General features: G+C 43.8%; 1 protein-coding gene across 7 annotated transcripts in view; it reads right to left on the bottom strand.

Moving 5' to 3' along the window:
• March8 (membrane associated ring-CH-type finger 8) overlaps nucleotides 1-23059 on the bottom strand; it is an 89538-nt gene that overhangs the window by 41644 nt on the left and 24835 nt on the right. For 6 of the 7 annotated variants that reach the window (XM_023708402.1, XM_023708404.1, XM_023708401.1 and 3 more), the window contains one exon: nucleotides 7157-7336. In XM_023708402.1, coding sequence (XP_023564170.1) covers nucleotides 7157-7258 — 102 coding nt within the window. In that variant the 5' untranslated portion in view covers nucleotides 7259-7336. Of the gene's footprint in view, nucleotides 1-7156; nucleotides 7337-9354; nucleotides 9437-23059 lie in introns of those variants that run through there. The other variant, XM_023708403.1, reaches the window with a different exon arrangement.

Below are 23059 nucleotides of genomic sequence, written 5' to 3'. Positions count from 1 at the left end.
TCTTCCTCCTCAGCTCACACTCAGCAGACCAACAAGTAGAGGTCAGTCACACCCTACACTCACTACCTCCACTCCCTGTGGAAGCCCACCACAGAGCACTACCAGGGTTCTATGGCGAACACAGAAAGTTCTATGGGCTTTGACTGTGAATACTTAAAACTGCTCAATTGTGAGGAGCTCAATTGTGAGTGTGTTCTGCAGGTGTTTCCACTTGGTTAAGCTTTACTTTCTTTTTTATTGGAATAATAATACGCACCTATAGGGCACAATGTGGTATTTTAATACAAGCCTACATTGCAAATTGTCAAATCAGGCTAACAGCAAATTCATGAAACCAGGGACTTGTTATTCCTCCATGGCAAGAACATTTATGACAGTTTGATCTGGTCACTAGCTGGCAGCATCATACTCAAGCAAAAGTGCTGGGTCATCCAGTGCTTCCATTTTTAGGTTATTTCTGTTCTGGTTCTGTTTCTGGTTCTATTTATGATTCTGGTTCTGTTCTGTTCTGTTAAGACAGGGCTTCACTATACAGTTCAGGCTGGCCTTGAACTCACTTTTTTGCCCAAACTGGCCTCCAACTCATAGCTATCCTCCTGCCTCAGCCTCTCCTGTGCTGGGATTAAAGGTGTGCACCCATGCTCAGCTCCATTTTTGGTTTTATAAGAAAATTCCACTTTTTCCTGGAATGCCTGTAGCTCATTCACAGCACCACCACCAGTGCAAGAGATTCCCTTTCTCCCTCCCTCACCCGTGATGCCCTCTGCCTTTCCAGTAACAGCCAGTCTAACATGTGAGGTGACACCTCACTGTGGTTTCAATCTGTATTATCTGACACCTGCAGGCCACCAATGTCTTCTTTTGAGAAACACCTATCAAGTTCTTTGCCTGTTTCTAAATGACTGACATGTTACAGAGCACCTCGTATGTTTTAGGCATCACCCTCTTCCCTGATAGGCAATTTCCAAACGTTTTCTCAATCTCTGGGTTGTATTCACTATACTGTTTCCTTGGCTGTGCAAAAGCTTTTTAACTTGATACAATCCCATCTGTCTGCATTTGCTTTTACTGCCTGAGCTTTTCAAGTTATATTTAAAAATTTACTGCCAGGACCAATGTCATTCACTTTCCTCATTTTCTCCTAGTAATTTTACAGCTTAAGGCCCTACACTTATATTTCAATGCATTTTAAGTGGATCTTGCATAATGGGTGAGAAAAGGGTACCCACAGCTCAAAGTTGGGCATAAACTCTCTAGTAGAGTATCATTTTATCTGCTGCACTTATGCTTTCAAAAACCTACTCAAACAAAAGAAGACACCACTTCAAACTGATCAATTTGAATCTAATGTGTGACAACATTTTTTCTTTATCCCTAGAAAAACAAATGTACTTCTCTCCCCACTCTCCAGGGTAAGGAGCCTGTAAGGCAGAGGCCACTTTTCAGTGCAGGAGCAATCACCTTGAATGAAGTGGCAATGTACTATACCTTCCCACACACCTGGGCAAACAGGAGAGGCCCCAGGGTATTTCGGTGATGATGTGATTACCAGACAGGAAAAAACATCCTTGGAAGCAGACCTCAAAGGATCACTCTAGGGATGCAGGAAAGCTACAAAGGTGATAAACACCTGGTTTCCAGGTGTGGTATGACTATGATTTGTCCCTAGCAAAACTCGTCGAGGCATGGTGCCCACAGTAAGGCACTGAGAGACACAAGGCCTTTACTCTCAAAAGATCTGCCATTGTAAGACGACTCATGATTCTCCTGAGAGTGGACCAGTTACCAGAGAATGGGCTATAGCATCGGTTGGTCTGCATGTCCCTCTTCCCCCGACCTATGTCCTACTCATCCACTGTGCGGAGAGCAGCACAAAGTCTTCACAAGAACCTTCCGGCCCCTAGGACGATGAACTCACTAAATTAAGACTCTTTTCTAATCAACTGCTTCACCTAAGGTGCCTGTACAGAAACAGAAAATGTTCTAAGACCACACTAACATCTTGAGGCTCAGGCAGGTAAGGTAGAGGAATGACTCAGGAAACTATGCAGAAGATCTACCGGGCAGCAAATTTGGAAGTATTTTCAAAGATTCATGCTCATCTCTTCATGTAAACATACTTCTACAAGAAGCTGGGAATTATCTAGAACAACCACCAAAATGTTGCGGCTCAACAAAGTAACACATGAAATAAGGGATTTTTATCGTGCAGAAAAAGACTATAGTTACTAGGCACAAAAAAGCAAGAATGCTAACAAAAGATACAGGTAGGGTTTTTTTGTTTTTTTTTTTTTTAGTTAAAGTAACAGAACAAAATTCCCTTGGAGGTGGCAGTCAATACTGAGGGAATACGGCACCCCAGTACCCCAACCGCACAAGCAGGCTAAGGACACTGAGGAAGTCCAAATGCTACACAGGCGGGAGCTGGGTGGTGCTGAGATGCTGGGATTTAGCACCCAGTCTCCTAAATTAGAGTTCTATTATTTAGAAGAGAATAATTTATCTAATAAAAAAAAAGAAACAACGTTTAATAAGAGGTAAAAGTGTGATGGCCTTGCTTCACAATGCTGTTATCATTTGAATAGGGTAAAGCATCCTTCCTATGGGTGTCAGGTCCAGAGGAGCACACACCGGCTGCCAACAAGCACACATCTATAGAGCAAATCTAAACATGCTCAGACAACCATCACCCCGACTCCCTGGTAAAATCCCCCTGCTGACACCAGAAGCAAGATGGTGAAGCCAATAGTGGCTGGAAATGCTTGTGAACATGACAGGAAATAAATACCCACTTCACTTTTTTTTTTTTTTTTTTTTTTTTTTTAAGGGAAGGGTCTATAGGGTGTTCAGGGTCTCACTACTAGATCGGACTCACAGTGATCCACCTGTTTACAGCCTCCCAAGAGCTGGAATTACAGGCAAACAACACCATGCCCAGTCTCAATTGCCATCTCAGCATACCCCGGGAGCAGGGCTGGCATGGCAGGCCCAGGGATTGAACTCCTGGCCCCTGCGCCTGCTTGCAGGAGCTTTAATCCACTGAGCTATTTGACCAGCTCTTTCCACTTCATTTTCCATATAAGCTTACCACCTTTCAGGGTTCCTGAAACAGTCCTTTCAGAGTGCTGTGTTGAAGGGGCAAAAGGAACAAAGCTTAAAAAGTATATTCCGAGCTGGGGAGATAGCTCAGTGGAATAAGTGCTTGCTTGGAAAGCACATGGTCCTGAGTTCCATCCCTGGTACCTCCGAAAAGTAAATAAATACAAATAAATAAAACATACAAATAAAAGAATAAAAAGTGTATTCTCCAGACCACCTTTCAATTTGAGTTCCAGACCCACCTGGATTCCACTAAACCAATGACCCTCAGCAAGGCACCGATGTATAAAGCAGACGGGTGAGAGGTGCACTCAGCTAGTCCAGACCGCAGTGAAGGTGATGCACATCCAGGACTGGTAGTCTGGCAGTCTCTTCAGTCATAGTAAGACAATGAAGTGTTCTTCATCAGAAGTAGCAATAGTGACTTTCTGATCTGTCAGCTCCTGATCTTAGCGGACAGGACCTGGGCACTGGGAGTTGCTGTTCTGGAAGCCAGGGAAGGGTGACTATTCTGCCAGTATCTGCTTCCCTCTCTGTAAATGAACTGGAAAGGATATTGTTGCCCACAGTACATCCTAGAGCCCTGGCCTGTTAATAGAGGAGGATAGCATGGGCATCATTCTATGATACAAGTAACTTAGACTGTGTAATGACATGTATATTTCCAAACAGTGACTTAATGTCCAAAGGTAAAACTGTCTTTCAGATTATTATACACTAATAATCCTATACTTGGTATGCAGAGAGTGTTTTCAGGTAGACCTATAGCAAAATACTAACTGGTTCTGGGAGCCCCAATGAATACCAATCACATTAATTTAACTAGAAATAATAACCAGGCACAGGAAATCAACAGCAAGTAGCTTCCTCATCAAGTACCAAATTCAAGTTTCAAAGAAGTTGAGTACTGAGATATGACTGTACTTTTAAAGTATAAGAAAAATTCTCAAGCAAAAAAAGAAAGTATTACTTTTTTTGAAATAATACATATATAACAGGTTCCCAAAGACAAAGTCCGAAAAGCAGCAGCTCATTATCTATAACACCCTATAAACATGTCCCAATTCCTAAGTGATGACCCCAGCGAACCTGTAACAGAACCCTCCTCCCATTCTCAGCCATTCTGATTCCAGAGAAGTCATGAACTCTCCGCAGAGGGCTGGCACAGGCTAGGGCAGAAGATGCCACAGAGAAGCAGGCACCAATGCACCCTCAGTGGGATGAAATGGCCTCTGCAGTCAATGAGTGCAAATGTGAGGAGGGACCGCTGCAGAGTGGCTCTGCCTCCTAGCACTCCTCTGAGCTCAAGAGGATCACAACAGCACCCGGACACACCAGGTTCAACATGTGCCAAGGGAGCTGGGTAAAGCAGCATGGACCCCTGGCACAAATTTACCTTCCAACCCATCCAAGTACACATGAGGCCCTGAAAACTTATAGCCATCTCGCTCGGCTCTGTGTAGCTGCTGTGATGCTCTCAGAGGTCTGGCCAGCATGCTTTGGTGCCATGATTCCCAGAGATGTTAGAACTACTACTAAGTATTTAAAAGCACTATCTCCACCCACTAAGGTGGGACAAGACAATTTCTCTTCTCAAAAACAACCTAAATCCCAGTGCTATTTATTCAAATCTTTAAACCTTTGCCAAAGAGAGATATTTACTAAATATCCATGTACAGTGACATTTACAGAAGGGTGTATATAAGAATCCCCTTTCCTGGCCTAAAACACTAGATGTCTTCCTTTCTGTAGTCTGCATACAGACTGCTACAGACTAAATGTCCATACCATGCCCCAATTTCCCCAATCAGAGCCCTATTCCCCAGTTCCATGGTATCTGGAGATGAGACGTCAGGGAACAGAGCCTAGTGACAGGTTTGTACACTCAGATGAACAGACACCAGACAGTCTTTCCTCAAACCATAGGAGGATTGCAGAAAACAAGTGAACTGCAATCTCAGGCAACCAGTACACCCAAGCCGCCTGGTGTCCACATCTGACACAACACTGAAGAGGGAACCCAATGCAGCGCAGGCCAGCACCTACTCAGTCATACTGAGGGGTGTACTCGGGCTATGAAGGGTTCCAGGAGAGACTTAATTTAAATGAACTGTTAGCTGACAGAACATGGAAAGACACCTTGAGGTAGTTTCCCTTGCCCAATAAGCGGGAGAAAAACTAAAATACTGAAGACAATATTACACCCACCACTACCCATGGCTGACATCTCAGGCAAAGTGGGCCACACTGTTCCCAAAAGGCCATGGAAACAGAAAAAGTATATAAAATGGTGAAGAACATAAAAACATCTCATTATATAAATGGAGCTTTTCAGGGCGGGGGAGATAGCTCAGTAGAATAAGTGCTTGCCTGGCAAGCTCAGGGTCTTAAGTTCAATCCCCAGTACTGAAGGGGAAAAAAAAAAAAAATTGGAGCTTTTCATTTACTGAAGTTCATGTAGTTTAAGAACTACATGATATGGTTTGTTTTTAAAATTTCTTGATGGAATAATGAGAGGAATGGTTTCCCATCAACCATAATAATCCCAAGTCAAAAAGACTTATTAATTCCTGACTTTATAAGGAGTCTTTCCAGTCTTGGGCAAGAGTAATATTAACTGTAAACAGGAAAGCTGGTGTGGTGGTGCATGACTGTAATCCAGGCGTTTGGGAGGCTGAGGCAGGAGGATCAGTGTAAGTCCAAGGCAGGCCAGCCTGAGTAAGGATCTATAGGGACTGGTAGGATGCAAATATAGCCTCTGCCTGCCTATAAACAACACTGTACTGCGACAGTCATATTCATAAGTTTACACTCTGCCTCTGAGTGTCAGTACACTGTGATGGCAGGGGGAGGTTGACTGCAGAGTCTAAAGCACAGAAAGCACTGTGTAGAGGGTGGACTGTGGATGCCGTATCTCCAGTGATGCCTTGGTGAGCCTGGTTGTGAGCATGCTCCGTGACACCTCACAGAGAAGAAGACACCTGCACTGAGACGAGAGCCCTGAGTGTCTTTCCCACCGTGTGTCTCATCACGAAGCAATAACTCCTGTATCTATTTTCTGACCCACTATAGAAAAAGTTCACAAACCTAGACCAAGTAAGTTACTAAATAACCCTCAGTTAGTCTACCACTCCTTGAATTTGCTTTCCAAGATACAGGCTGCATGTAAGTGTTAAGAACAAACCTCTGATCCTTCACACTATGCACAAAACTTTGTGTTAACTGTGTAATCTCCTACCAAACCCCTACCTAGTCCAATCTTTATGTCCAGTTGATTCTAAATCTCTTCATACTCCCTGTGCTCCAATCTCTGGGTAGCTGGCACGTAGCATCCTGATCAGGACACTGCCTTCTCCCTCTCTGGGTCCCTGCTCAGCCTTCCACACCAGTACTATCCTCTCCAAGAGTCTTTCTGGATGGCGCAGGCTGGGATGAGGCCATCATGAGTGTACCCACTTCTGTCACTATGCTATAGCTGCATATTTGACCTCACCAGTGGTTGGTTGAGCAGACATACACTGTGGTGTGACATACGCTATGGCAATGTGTGGCAGCCATACACCATGGACCCTTGCATTAAGCAGGGCCTAGGACCATCACACTGAGCAACATCTCCAACCTTTTTGTTTTTTAAATTTTGACACAGGATTTTGTTCAGTCACTAAGTTGCCCAGGCTCGGCTTGAACTTGGGATCATTTTTGCCCTAGGCTTCCCAGGTCTACACCACTATGCCCCAGCTCATTTACTTAACATAAATTTATACTTTGCATTATGTCCTAAGAATTCCAACAACTTTGTCTTAGTGATTTACCAAATATAATCATGAAAACTTAATCAGAGATGATAATTTAGGCCTTTAAGTTAACCATTTACAAACAAAGTGAGTTTACTCCTTTATTTAAAAATCTAAAAACCAAAAGATAATCTCTTTAAGCATACTACGTATGTGCTTCTTAGTATAAGATCAGAGAAAACCCTGATCTCTGGAGTTTAGATATTAGTCTAGATCATATTTAAGTAATTTTTAATAAATACAGTGCAATACAAAAAGCTTACCTGTTCTTCCCTCTCCTTTTCTTTGGTCTTGCTCCTAAAGATCCTAGCAGAAGCACTGTCCTGGGCTGGAATGGCAGAGACCTGGTGCAGTGGCATGTTCATCCCAGCCTGCGATCCAGTCCCCCTCTCTACAGAAGACAGCCTCCACTGCTAGAGTCATCTTGGGCCATGGATCTTGAGCTAAGAGGATAGAAATATAAACCACATAAAATACTTGTCAGGTTTCCAAGAATAAGATCAGCACTACATATTTATATTCATATTCATACTTAAATATGTTGTAATGACAGTTGCCTCAAAAAATAGGAAATGATTTTTCTGGGAAACTACTATTTCCACTTTGTAATAAATGAGAGCATCTAAAGTCTAGTGGATCAGGGATGTGTAATCAGAGATCAACTTTCTGGTACCTACTCAAGTTTAAAACACACCAATGCTTCAGTTTTGTGGGGCTTTTTTTGTTTGATTGTTTTGTATTTTTAGGGAAGGGTCTACAGGGTGTTCAGGGTCTCACTATTAGATTGGACTTGTAGTGATCCCCCTGTTTACAGCCTCCCAAGAGCTGGGATTACAGGTGTGCACCACCAGGCCCAGTTTCAATTGCCATCTCAGCACACCCCACAGGCAGGGATCTCAGCACACCCCACAGGCAGGGTCAGCATGGCAGGCCTGGGGATCAAATCCCCAGTCCCTGTGCCTGCTTGCAGGCGCTTTAATCTGCTATTTGGCCAGCCCTCCATTACACCATTTTTGAAGTTAACTTTTTTTCATGATAAAACACTCATAAGTCATGATTTTTCCTTAAAACTCCTGCCTTATACCTATAGAACAGTAAGATCAGAGATTAAGAAGCCTAAAATAAATTCACAATATCTATGATCCATGCCTAGCTGTATTGGCAAACCTTTCTTGTGAAGCACACAGTAAATTTTCCAGGTGTGTAGGCCATGTTGTGCCCATTACCTACTCTGCCTGGCAGCCTGAGAACAGCTGTGCATGTGAATGAACAATTCCATCAGGCTCATGCAGTGGAAGTTAGGTGGTAGGTCCTGAAAAAGATGGGGATCAGGTCTTGAAGGAAGTGAATGTTCTTACAGGAGAGGAGTGAGACCTTACTAGCTTACCTCAAGAGTAGGTTGTGACCAGGCACTGTCTCTCCCTCTTTCCCCTCTCTCTAATGTGTTCCCCATAGGATGCCATCCACCTTGTGCCAGCATAGCGAGAGGCCCTCCCCAGGAGGCCAATCTGACCCCATGCCCTTGGACCTCCAAAAGTGTGAGCTTATTAAAACTCCTTCTTCTTTAAAGTACCCAGCCTCTGTATATTGTTACAGCAACACAAAGCAGACTGAGACATTCTGCTCCAGCAAAGTGCTGTTACGCACACACATGGGTGGTGGCTGTATGTGGTCTCTGGCTGCCCTCTGCTGAGTACTGCTCTGAGGAGCACCCCAGGAAAGATGGGAGTGATGTGCATGGAGCACCGCAATCTGGCCACCTCACGTGAAAGTATCTGTCCACCTGCCCTCAACAACTACAGACATCCTTCGCTTTGCTCCAGTTTTCTCTTCATCCCCTATTTCCCAGTAACTGAATTCACATTCTCTTCTTCATTCTCTCCCTAAGGCTCCCAGAGAACTCTCAGGCTATATACAAAGCCAACAAATGCCAACTATTCATAAGGTTCAAACAGCTCTATGCTCTCTGAATCCTAATAAAGGACAGACGCCTTAAATGCAAGGGAGTACCCTCTTGAGGGATTTCACGCATTAACCCTGTCCAAGGGATGAGGGGCTAAGCAGGAAAGGTAACAGCAGGACTCACAGCCCTAAGGTCACATGTGACAAGCACACACTTCTTCCATCTTTCGGGTGATTGTACCCTCAAGTACCCTCAGGACAGTGTCACTAACCAGGCAGCAGAGCACCAGGACTCATAGGGGAACACTTCTACTCAGATCAACACACAGGAATGTGAGCTAAAACATATTGTTTTTAAAAACAATTATACACAACTATACAACTATATAGGAACATAGTTAGGAAAACTATCAAGGAAGCAGGGTAGGTGATGTTCGTGGCTCTGTGTTCCCTGGAACCTGCTTCACTCCAGCTTCAAGAAGTGGGAACAGGGAGCCCTGTTGCAGGTGGTATGAAGGGCAGTGTCTACACACATCACACAGACACACTCCATACAGACCTGTCTGACATTCCACAGGACACACAGCACTCCTCTGTGAGCCACTTGTTCATCACTACTGCACTGCTACCCTCTGTCACAGATACCTTCACGTGGCTTCCTGGACCAACCCAGTGCCCCATCAGTGGTGCAGTGCTCCTTGTGGTGCTTCTTCTATAATCCCTATTGTTACCTCCCTGCACAGCCACTGACCAGCCTGAGAGGACTACCCACATCGCAGAAACAAGTGCAAGAGAGGCTCAGTTTTGCAGTGTTGACTGTTGGTCTCCCAGACAGGCGAGTGAGCTGCTCTTCTGCTGTGCACCCTGACCTCCAAGCAAGAGAATCAACCCCTCCCTCATGTCACATACATTCATCATGAACACAAGCACAAAACAGACCATGTCCCTTCCAGTGTGAAGGCTCACATGAACACATAAGGTAGGCAAAGTCCCTAAGGAACAGTCATGTTTGCTAAGTTTGGCACACAAAACCCACAAGCTCTGGGATTTTTATCCTAAGTAACCCATCTGGGGCAAAGCTATGTAAACTGAGTGTTACGGTTTGTGTCTAGCTGTCCCCCCAAAGGCTCATGCAATCACTGGGGCAGGCTTCTAGAGTTTGTGATTAATTCATGATACAATGTGAGATTATGAGTTTGAGGGCTACATCTGCTCTAGGTTGGGTAATCTACACACAACATGAGGAGGAGAGACAGGCTTGCTAGCCTCTGCCACAGTCATTGCTCCACTCTTCGCTCATTGCTGTTTCTGCCCCCATGAGCTGCTGCCCTCTGCCATGTGCCATTCTGCCTTGGAGCCAGCCAAGTATGGACTGAAACCTCCTCTATGAGCTAAATAACCCTTTCTTTCCTTAATTTTGGGTGTCAGGTATTTTTGTCCCAGTAATAACAGAAAAGTAACTGAGACACTGAGACACTCATACCATGAAAGAAAGAGCATGTAGCCATTACAGCAACAGAGAAGCACAGATGTGACATGCAGGTGACAAAATGACACATGTGCACAGTAACAAGCTGGTATACAAGACATGCCATCAAAAACTTATCAGAGGGAAGCCACAAAAATGCTGACAGCAGTGTTGGCCAGACAGTTCAGTGGACTATGGGGATGGGGTTCAATCCCTAGAATTCCAGCCCCAGCCCTGGGCATGCTGAGGTGGAGACTGAGACTGGGCGTGGTGGCACATAATTGCAATCCCAGTGCTTGGGAGTCTGAAAACAGGAGGATCATTAGGAGTCTGATCTGTGTAGTGAGACCCTGTAGACCCTGCACTAAAATAAAAAAAAAAAAATGCTGACAGAAATTTAACGATACAGAAAAAATCAATTGTCTGCCTTCCGAAGCTTAGTAATGATGTATTGGTTTCACAGTTCAATGTATGCTCTTAATGGGTTAAAACAAAAAACTAAGACCTATCAATAGTCCCAATGTTATCTATGGGGATAAACAATCCTAAACTGTCTGATTTCCTGTGAGGATGCATTTCAGACGGCCTTGCAGAATGCAAGTCCAACTTTATGGAAAGTGGGCCACACTCTCAGGATGCAGACACATACCAGAAGGGTCTGCCTCTGCTCCTCTTCTGTGTTTTCACTTCTTCCTCAAATACTTCTGCAGAGTCCTTGCCCTTCAGATTCAGCCCCGTGTACCATGGGAACAGTATGCCTTTCTTCACAGGGCTGTAACTTCTAACATTTCTTTCAAGAGTTATTCGTTGTAGAGACTGTATTATTTCATGTTTTACAAATAGTGAGGCCAATGTGATTATTATGTTCACATCACATTACCTCCCAGAGCACATCTCCTACAAAACATGACCACCACAAGAAGACAGGAGAGCAGATGCACTGTTGGACAGGGTAGGAAGACCAGGGGGGCTGCTGCCTGGCCCTGTCATAACTGAACATGTACCAGCACTCACAGGACACCTGCTGCTGATGTGGCAGGAAAGAATAAACAACAGTATCAGTAAATGTATTTTTCTTTTAGTTACAGCTGCCTCCTGATTCATAATAATGCAACAACCTCCTTTCCATGAGGGAAGACCAGGTTGCTCTCTCTTAACAGATTTCCTGTAGAGGAGGACACATGCCCCAATCCTACCCAGGGACCAGGCTTTCTCTGCTAACAGCATTTACCATAAACTCCCTCGGTTCCTTCCATCAGTCTCACAGACTCACCATGGCCTCCACCCTCTTGTGGACCCAGTAAATCACACTATGTGGTACAAAAGGGAGACCACCCTAGCTCTGGGATGCATCCAGAGGTCCCATCCCTCACTAATGGGCTCACTCTGCCCCCCATGTTCTTATCCACCTCCCTGCCCCAAGGTCCCTGCAATCCCACTTTCCAAGAACAAGGCAGAGTAAGTGGCTTCTATGATTCACATTGTATACAAATAACAAAATCCAGTGTCCAAACAGAGCTCTAAGTGTTCTGTGTATTGCTTATTCTTAACAACAAAACTAAACATGCCACAATGCATCCACCTAGCCTCTCATGTCCACAGTGGCCTCCACTGCTTTACCTTATATGTCTCTCCCCTCTGGGTCCCCACCACTCAGCCACTGTGCTGGCATTTTCTCATTAATCAAGAAAGAGCTCCAGAAGAGATGAGCCAAAATACATACGCGCGCACACACACACACACACACACACACTCACCCTTCCACAATACCTTCTTGCTATCCGAGATAGCACCTACAAAGCTAAACCTTGATATTATTAATGAAGAGAAGAAGCACTAGGAGAAATTAAGAATAAGATGGGGCTGATGAGATAGCTCAGTGGTCTAAAGCACCTGCTTGGGCAAGCTCAGGTAGACACAGGGGACCACAGTTCAATCCCTGGCACCACATGCCCTGCCAGCCCCACCCTCAGGGTGAGCTGAGCCAGAAAAAAAGAAAAGAAAGAAAGAAAGAAAACCAAAAATTCAATCAAAGGGTTCTAGGAAAGGAATTTTTAAAAATACATGACAGAAAATAAAAGCAAAGATAGAAGTGTGTGTGATATTAAGAATATTCGAAGGTAATGCCAGCAACTCCAACATCTGGCCCAAAAGGAGTCCCAGAGAGTAGTAAAGAACAGAGAGGAAAGGAAAAATCATACAGGATGCCAAGAATCAAGGACAGAAAGGCACACAAATCTCCAGATGACTGGCTGCTGCAGAATTTCTTGGTACAATGGAATATTTTTAAAATCTACACCAAAGCTATTACCTGTATTTTTTTATTATTTATTTATTTATTTTGCAGAACCAGGGATTGAACTCAGGCTTGCCAGGGAAGCACTTATTCTACTGAGCCATCTCCCCCACATCATCATCATCATCATCATCATCATCATCATCATCATTATTATTATTATTATTGGCAGAACCAAGGATTGAACTCAGGCCCTTGCGCTTGCCAGGCAAGCACTCATCCTACTAAGCCATCTCCCTGGCCCCCTTACCTGTATTATTATGAAGCTCTTTACCATCCAAAGATGGGGAAACTTTCCTGTATGGTAGGGAGATGGGTGCTGTATTCCCAAAGGGTGAAAATCAAATGAATTCAGGCCTCTCAACAGCACCACAAGGGCACCAGTCAATAGGCAGAGCACCCTCAAAGTTTATAAAGGGATGTACAGAACCCCACACGGCCCAACTACAGACACACTCCTGCTCCTCCGAAACTGGGACCAAGTCAGGCTGCACGGTCTTGAGCAGCTTCAGGAAGATAGAGTGACAGGGTAAGGACCAGCAAACACCCATTAACATTGGACCAGTTTAAAACCCACAGAACATGGACATAGCAGAATAAAACAGCCCTGCAAAATGCCATGGAGATCATCTCTACACATCTCTACAGAGCAAGCACCAGGAGCTTACAGAAAGGTGGAACACAATCATGAGCTACCTGCCTTCAGCTAACCAGGAGCTGGCAGGAACACACACACACAGGGAGGCACACGTGGGCACACCTATCATGTAAGTGGAATAGGGATACATGAGACTCAGAGCTGGACTTTTCTGATTTTCTTTGATTCTACCTTATCCTACACAGTTAGTTCTAGAATTCTATAAGTGTTGTTTATGATTATTATTATTTTTTTTTTGGCAGTGTCTCTCATGTAGTCCAGGCTGGCCTCTAACTCACAGTGATCCTCCTGCCTCAGCCTCCTGGTCCATATTCCCTGGGAATATGGGCATGAGCCACCATAGCTGATTCTTTAAAAATTAATCAAAACACACTCATCTCTAAAATTCAAAAGCGGGCTAGGGAAATAGCTCAGTGATCTATGCTCCTACCTGGCAAGTACAAAGACTGGAGTTCAATCCCTGGTACCACATGCTGTGCTGGCCCAAGCCTACGCGCACTGTGCCGACCCCAAAACCGGGCGTGGTGGCCCAAACCTATAATCCCAGTGCTAGGGAGGCTGAAACAGGAGGATCACTATGAGTCTGAATTGTGTTAGCAAGACCCAGTAACAAATAAATAATCAAAAGCAAAATGAAACAAACCTAAACTTCCCTCAAATTGATGATGAAATCATGCAGCAAGAAGGCATTATTTCAAATGACTTAAAACACAATTTGCCTTACATCTCTAGAGGAATCTAACCTAAGAATAAAAAATCAGGATTATACAATGTATCCCTGCACCAAAACATCAAACAGTACTAAAAACATACAATTTTTGTGTGACAAATAAACATTTTTTGTAAAGACTGATGGGAAATGTTAATTTTTTTTTTTTTTTTTTTGCGGAACCAGGGATTGAACTCAGATCCTTGTGTTTGCCAGTCAAGCGCTTATCCTACTGAGCCATCTCCCCAGCCCGGAAATGTTAATTTAAAACTGCATTCAGTAATCACTTGTTAGTAACAACATTAAAAAAAATACCAGTATTATTAGAAACCAAGTTTATCAGAATGACATACAAATATAAAAATCAAAGAAGTTCAGTAATATCCTCTGCTCCCCTTGCTGAAGTATCAGCATGAAACGCTGGGGTTTTCTCTTTAAAGAATACCACACACTCCTGGCTCTGTCCTGGAAGCCTGGAAGCCCAGCTGTGGAATGTGGGTATGGTCTCTAAACACAGTCTCCCAGGGTAAGCTGGGAAGGCCAGCTGCTTGTCACCTGCTCTAGGTCACAAAGCCAGCAAGCTCCCATCAGCATCTTAACTCAGCAGTTCCCGAGTCTAGTGTGTACCTAACACGGGGAGCTAGGACAACTTTCATGCAGTTGCCTGGCAGGAAGCAAGGTGGCAAAATGGGAGTAAGGCCACACACTTTCTGAGACAACGCAGAATGAGCAGGAAAAAAGGATGGAGCCCCATAAGGCAAGTGCTGCCTCTTGTCCAGAGTGACAGTGCAGCAGCTGTCTCTGTTGATTCCCGTTATAAACTTTAATTTTACTTCAGCCCCAAGCTGATCTGTGTGTGATTTATAAATCACGTGCAAAAAAGAAGCTAGCCAACCAGTAAAAAAGGAACCAGGGCTGAGCGAGGGGTGGGTTGACCCCCACTCAGGGCTGGGTGGCCATTATGAGCCTGGATTCCTGGGGAACAACTTATAGCTGTCCCAGCCAAAGGAACAGCAACGTGGATATCAACAGGAGCAATGGCAATCAACTCAAGACATCAGCAATTGGGACTGGGGAGATGGCTCAGTGGAATAAGCACTTCCCTGGCAAGCGCAAGGGCTTGCGTTCAATCCCTGGTTCCAACAAGACATCAGCAAGTGCCAAAAAGTCACACATTCACACAGTTTAAGGGGTGGGTGGGAGAGGACATCATGGGCCATGTGGGACTGCTAAGGACCCTCCAGGAGTTTAAGTAAAAAAGAGCTACTTACGCAGCCCGCCTGCCCAGCACGTACTCTATCTCTGTGTGGCAATTTGTGGGAACAACTCTGCAGAAGCACTCCAGCTAACAGTGAAGGGATGACAAGACAGGAGCAGAAGCACCACCCACACCATAATGAAAGAATGGATCATTAATGCACAGTGTCTCCACTGCAAAGAGAAAATCACCAGACATTATATGCTATTGCAAACACCACATGTCACACAGACAGTGTTTTTCTTCAAGAGACAGGATCTCCTTATGCTGCCCCAGCTGGCCCCAAACTACTGGGCAAATGTGATCCTCCTGCCTCAGTCTCTGAAGGTGTGTGCCACTACACTCAGTTTAAGAAATCTCTGCAATGTATTAATTATTGAAAATGTACTTGTAATCAGTTGTGAAACAGTCTCATTGCTATTTCTTTCTCAATAAAAATATTTTTAAAAAAATCTTACAAGAACATGGACCTTAATCAGATCAAACCTCTAAAATTAAGATCTTGTTTATGAGAACATAAAGGTGGGAAACGTTGAATTATATCACTTGGATAAATTCAGCAAAATTCAAAGTATGAGAACAACTATGCCACACAAACATTATGATTTTCAGAACAAGAACAAGAACAAGAAATGAAAAGAAAGAGAGGGGGCCAGAGAGATGGCTCAGTAGAATAAGCACTTCTCTGGCAAGCGCAAGGGCCTGAGTTCAATCCCTGGTTCTGCAAAAAAAGCAAAAACAAAACAAACAAACAAAAAGAATAAATCAAGTGAATGTACTATGTGGACCTTGTTTAGATCCTGAATAATGACTCAACAGCAAAAATAAGTAAAAGTATAAAATAACCTTGAGGTGACAGTGATACAGTGATTAGCTCTAAGAGAAGAGCCTTCTGGGTGCAGTGACATACGCCTCTATTTCTAGCTACTCAGGAAACTGAGGCAGGAGGCAACTCAGTAAGCCTCTAATAAAAAAATAAAAAGGACTGGGGCTATAGTTTAGTGCACAGCCCTGAGCCCTGAGCCCAACTGAAAACAAAAAGCAGCCCTTACCTTTCAGCAAAAGAACTGGAATATTTATAAATGATATAACAAAAATGCACTCCAAAATGCAGTGTGATGAAGATAAAATGAAGCAACAGAGGTATGAGAGGCCAGTTGGCAAAAGCATACTCCTCCTCTACGTTCCTGGACATTGGAAACTCTCCATTTTCTTTGAAAGCTGGATGAATGTCTATACACGAGTACAGTGGAGGTGCTGACAAAACCTGGAATTTTCCAGGAATTTCTGCTTTGTGGCTTGGTGCTTCTGCAGCTCTGTCAGCAGGGGTGCTGTGTGGACTACTCAGCTGCCCACCCAGTGCCCCCACTCCACACCCCGGCTTACACCCTTAGCTCTCTATTCACAACCTCACTACACAGAGCCTGTCAAATGATCAGGGCTTATTAAATGCCCAGCCTCCACAGCTCTGATTTACTGATGCAATTCACAGGAAAGGAAGAGCCTGCCCCATAGTGAAGCCAAGCACAAGGCCTGGGTTCAATCCCCAGCAAGGAAAAGGAAGGAGAGGGAAACAGAAGCAAGTAGAAAAACAAAGTAAAAATTCCAAAGCCCTGCACTTCATCTTTTATATCTATACACCACCAAAAGACCCTTATTTTTCTTGTAACAAAAGTATATCACATAAAATTTACCAAATTACTGTATCCATGTTATAGGTATAGGCACATTGTTGTGAAATGAAACCAAGAACTTTTTCATTCTACAAAACTGAAATGATGAAGTATGACTGAAAAATATGGTGAGCGCTTGAATTTTTTAAAAAAAAATTGATTATAGTAAAAATAACGCATGGCTATTAACTCCCTTACAAATATTCCCCATTGCTTCAAATATACTCCCCATGCCATTCTTGCTATCTTTCTGCAGCAGCTCTAGTCTTCGTTCATGAGTGTCTGTAGTTGCTTTGTGCTAGCTGCCTCGGTATCCTGACATGATTCAGAACACTGACCTTTCTGGACATCGGACCACGAGGACAACTGGAAGTTGCACAGGGATGAGTGGGTGATGAGACACAGAAAGGTGCTTATGAACCTGCCATTCCACTGGATGGCACGGGACAGCAGCAGTCACCACAGTTTTTACCACACCTCCCACAGACACTCACAAAGGAGTGTTCCCGAGCTGTTCCAGCAAGTGGCAAGAATGGTGGGTAAGTGCATTCAATGTGAGGAAGAGAATTTTGAGGAGGATTAATGAAAATGTGTCTTTCACTGTAATGATTTCTTTAAAATCTATTCACTGGATATTTTGATCACCCACCGTACAGTTACTAAATATCAAAAGCTGCTTCCTCTTTTTTCCTTCTTTCTTGTAGTGCTGGGATAGCACCCAAAGCCCCTAAATGCTAGGCCACCAAGCCACAGCACAGCCTAAGATACTAATTCTTATGACTGCTCACCTTAGCTCAGCCTCTCCTGCAGCAGCCTCTGGCTACCACAGGAGCACTCACAGCATCATTCTCCTGCAATCTGCCCTGTAAGTTCTCAGCACAGTGACAACAGGTAAGCAAGGCACCTAGGCTCCAGTGTCTGCAGTGTGACTGTGGGTTGGGGTGCAGCTCAGTGGTAAGGTGCATGCTCTGCACAGGCTAAGTCCAATTTTGATCTCTAGCTCTGCAAGGAATAAAAGAAGTAAAAGAATGGCAGGTTCTTAAGCACCTTTCTGTGTCTCATCATCCACTCATCCCTGTGCAACTTCCAGTTGTCCTTGTGGTCCGATGTCCAGAAAGGTCAGTGTTTTGAATCACGTCAGGATACCGAGGCAGCTAGCACACTCATGAATGAAGACTAGAGCTGCTGCAGAAAGATAGCAAGAACGGCATGGGGAGTATAGATAGCAAGAATGGCATGGGGAGTATCCATTATGCACAGAAGACAAGAAAGGCATGTCTCTACAACTAGGAGGACTCAGCCCCAGCTCTGGATGTTGATGGCTCACAGCATATTCTGATGTGCTGATTCATATTCAGAATATGTGATTGATATTCTGAATATGCTGATGGCCACATTCAATGGAGGCTGACTATCCCCTTAGATGCCTGTGAAAGGATGACCCGAGTAAAAACCAGAGCCAAAAACCAGATGCCTTGGATCAAGTACTCAGCAACACCACACCTCATTTAACAGACTAAAGCTATCTATGCATACCTACAAGATAATAAAGATCAGAAAGCTGTACATTTGGCAATGGTAACTTAGCTAGATACGTAAAAGAAATGATCCATGACACTGTTACTATAGCTCTAGTTAACTTTGTATTAGATGAACCCTTTATCACTCCTTTTTCAAAATCACTTCCACACAACAGTATTCTTCCTAAGCACAACTCCCAGGTGAGCCCACACTGGGCCCATTCCAGGACACAGGTATTCACACATGGCTGGGTCATAGCAGTACTATGCCACCAAGGGCCTATATAGAGAACTCTTGGAGGCCTTGGGGGTAAAGGGGCACTCGTTCTAAAGCAGAAGTCCAGGTGTGATCCAAAGAAAGGCACAGAGCAAAGGCAAGTCTCCAATCCCCTCCACTATCCCCCACAAAGCAGGGAGCTGTGGACTGGGTTGAACACACTTCCCCAAGAGGTTCTGCTGAGTGGTACCACTTCTCTGGCAGCATAGGAAGCAGCAGCTGTCAACACAGACCCAACAGCAGCCAGGCGATAAGAGCCACTCTGGCAGCTACAGCCATGATAGTTGCCCGGTCAACACAGGATGGGTGCATGGACATCAGGGGTTGCATTGCTGGTGCCAGGCACAAGGCAGCTGTTCATGGGTCTCAGACCTACTTCAGCACGGCAGGCTGGGGTCTAGGTATGCACACATGTATGTATGTGCAACAGTTGACTACCCACAGTGAAGCTGGAATGATCACCAGAAACTCACTTTTTCTACATTAATTGGTTTTCTTTGTTTACAATCAGACATTTCCACAGATAAAACTTCCATCTTGAAGAAATATCTGTAAGACGTAATGCCAAATTTGTAATGAAGTCAAATTTGTGCCTTTTAAAAATTAATTTGTGCTTTTTAAAATTAAATATTCCAAGCAAATGGGTCACCAAAGGTGTGGCTTACATGTAATAATCTTCCTGAATGACTTCCCAAGAATGTAAATTAGAGAAAGATGAGCATCAGTGGCCCTGTCCTGGATGGCCTTGCCCTATTGGCCTGGAAATCAAGAGTTAGCGAGCTCCTGAGACTTGAACATGCCCAGAGCAGAGCAGTACACAAAACAGGATTCAGAGGTGGGAACCTGGACAGAGGCCTGTGTTTGAAACCATGCCAGGGAACCTGCGTGGAACACACTACAGGCCACTTCTACCTGCATATGCTCACCAACTAAAGCATTCTGGCAACCTGTGGGGTGGTGCTCTGAGAAGGCAGAAGTGGAAGGCCACCATAGTTGAAAATACTTATGCATATATTGATATTTTAGTAAACACAAGCATCAAATCTCTGAGAGCAAAACTTCTATCAGTATGACTGCAAACTGCACTTCCTCCTTGGCTGGACTCCCAGAACCAAAGAAATTTCCAAGAATGCTTAGATTCAAAGGTTTCTAGACAAAAATAAGCAGCATAAAAATCTGTAATGCACTGAACATTTCTGTAACAATTCTCTAGATTAGAGGGCTATTTAAAATGTTATTTTATTTTTGCAATGACTCTGCAAAGATTTGTAACAGCTTAAAATTTTCAACCTGTCATCATGGCACCCAGCCTATGCAGGCCTCTGGGACAGGGCAAATCCCAGCACCCTTCCTGTCCCCAGAACATAGGCAGTTCTGCTGAAAAGAGGCCAATGACTGGGGACAGGCTAGCTAGGTGGGTAGCTACACAGAATCTGGACACACTGGCCCGGATCTAGGCACACACTCACTGGGAGGAACAGCTGCAAGGGCACACTCAGGAGACAGCATCCTCCAAGACCACTGGCAAGTGGGAGCTAGGAAGAGAGGATACAAAGTGAAGAAAAGATAACATAAAAATAAGGACGCCTTGGTTCTAAATTGAGACATGGGGCAGATGAGAGAAAAGCAGAAAGGCAACCAATAGCATAGCTGGTCCCATAGCTGGTCAGACCCAACATAAGTACAGCTGGAGATAAGCTTAGTGGCATAAGCAACAGCCTGGAAAGTGCAAGGTCCTAAATTAAGATTTCTAGTTTTTTTTTTTTTTAAAGTACGAATAGAATGTCTTGCAGATTTTGTTTAAGGTAGAGACTACCTGTTCTCCTAGCCACTGAGCTCATCCCAAACCCTTTTTATTTTGAAGCAGAGCCCCACTAAGTTTCCTAGGCTGCCGCTTGACTTGCAAATCTCCAGCCTCAGCCCCCGATAGCTGAGATTATAGGTCTGTGCCCCACTGCACCTGGTTTGTAACAGGATTTTAAAGGCAGGTCTGCAAAGCCTTTAGTGAACTTCCTAGTGGACAATTACTCCATGGGACAAACATGCAAACTGCTTTAGCTTATTTTTATGACATGGATGATAGATGCCAAAAAGGTTAGGACAGTGACACACAGCAAGAAATGACAGAAAAGTATAGAATGAAGATACTGAGTCAGATGAGAACACAAACAATACTGAGTATCTGACTAGTAGAAATGCTACAAAACGGTCATGTTCTAACTAGGTTGGAAAATGTTAAATAAGTTCTTGCCAGGGATGAAACCTACTGGAGAACACCAACATTGCAATTCAAAGTTGGAAACTCTTTGTAACTGACAAATTGGAACTGGAATTGATAAATGACAATTATAACAGAGGAAGGACAATACACATCTGCCCAAAGAACCCTGCAGAAGAATTCTGGGCCACACCAGTGAACAGACAGGTAAAAAACTCCCTAACAAAACAGCAAAACCCACAAGATGTCAAGCATGTCCTACAAAAAAAAAAAAAAAAAAAAAAGACAGGAAAACAATACACGTGTACTATCACCATAAGCGATATCTGTATGGGGAACATGCTGTTTTTACATGGTATAGGTATCATAGTTGAAGTAAAGATTTTTGTAACATGTTTTTACATGTTATAGGTGTCACAGTTTAAGTAAAGATTATTTTTGTTGCACAGTTTTTTTTTTAATGTATTTAGTACAGGATCTACAGGGTCTCACTACACAGATCAGACTTAGAGTGATCCTCCCATTTTCAGCTTCCCAAGCACTGGGATTGCAGGTGTGTGCCACCATACCCAGTCTCAGTCCCTGTCTCAGCATGCTCTGGGGCCAAGGCTGGCACAACACTGGGGATTGAACCCTGGTCCCTGTGTTTGCCTAAGCAGGTGCTTTAATCCACTGAGCTATCTGGCTGGCCCTTGGTGTAGAGCTTCACTTTTATATTTATCTTAGTTCACCTAGGAATGTATTTGTGTAGTTTTTTTAAGATTTTGTGAACAAAAAATACCACTCTAACTAATGTTAGAGCCAGTGGTATAGCTCAGCAGACTAAGTACTTACTTAGGGTGTGCTGAGCTGGTGATGGAGTCCAGGTGTGGTGGCACATGCCTGTAATCCCAGCACTAGGTAGGCAGAAATCAAGAGGATCACTACAAGTCCCAGCTGCATAGTGAGACTGCACAAAAAAAAAAGAAAAAAGCTGATGTTGAATTTTTTTTAAGGGTCAGCCAAATAGCTCAGTGGATTAAAGCACCTGCAAGCAGGCACAGGGGCTAGGGGTTTGATACCCAAGCCTGCCATGCCAGCACTGGCCCTGCCCCTGGGGCACACTGAGATGGCGACTGAGACTGTGTTGTTGGTGCGCGCCTGTAATCCCAGCACTTGGGAGGCTATAAACAGAAGAATCACTTTGAGTCTGATCTAGTACTGAGACCCTGAACACCCTGCAGACCCTTTCCTAAAATAAAAGGGTTTTTTTAATAAGCAATGAATAAGTACTAATACTTCATTTTATTGATATTTCACTTTCTTGGTAGCTGATACTTTGAAGGTTCTTTTTTTCACTTTGGTACTTTAGATATTATGTAAGAAGGCTAAAAGGAAGTGCCTGTCATAGAAGAGGTGGCTCTGAGACAAAAGATAGAGAGACAAGGGAATAGGTATTCAGTCATTTTGGCATCCCAGCTGAGCCTAGCTTCCCAGTGGGAACCACAAGGTATCAGATACATTATAGGTCACTTTGGATGTTCCAACCCAGCTGAACTCTCAGGTAATACCCTGGCCAACATCCTAGAGTGTGGAAGAATTATAAGCAATAAATTGCTCATTATCTTAAGTTATTAAATTTTAGGGTAACTGCTACGTAGCAATAAATAACCAAACAGTGGGGGAAGGGACCTTGGACTACATCACATGACATAAACTGCAGTTTCACTCAATTCCTCAATTTTGAAATGATCGACTGATTGATCAGTCTCTCTATCCCTGACTCCATTCCTAGTTCTGTGCACATGTGTATGTTAGGGGCCAAACCCAAAACCTGAGCATGCTATACAAGCAGCTATACTTCTAGCCCACTGCTGCTCTCCTTGTACTTAGATTCAAGAACGCTTGTAGTTTAGAAATTTATTAGCTCAAATTTATCAGCCAATACTGACCATATGTCCTAACTGCAATGTTCAACATTTCTACCCTGATGTAGTTCAAACATAACAAGTGGTACTATGAGGACCCATAATGCCTTGTTCCAATATCTTGACTCCAGCTAGAAAACTTCTCCATCAAGCCTGTGCTTTAACTAGAAAATTTTCTTTATCTTTCTCTGTAAAGTCTGTTGCTATTTTTAAGAAGAATTATAATTCCTTCAGCAGAATGCTTTCAATAGGAGCCAGGGAGATGGTTCAGTAGATAAGT

The sequence above is a fragment of the Octodon degus genome, unplaced genomic scaffold (genome assembly GCF_000260255.1).
Source record: "Octodon degus isolate 3935 unplaced genomic scaffold, OctDeg1.0 scaffold00357, whole genome shotgun sequence".
NCBI lineage: Eukaryota > Metazoa > Chordata > Mammalia > Rodentia > Octodontidae > Octodon > Octodon degus.
Note: the sequence above shows the minus strand (reverse complement) of the source record. Positions and strands in the feature narration are given on the sequence as shown.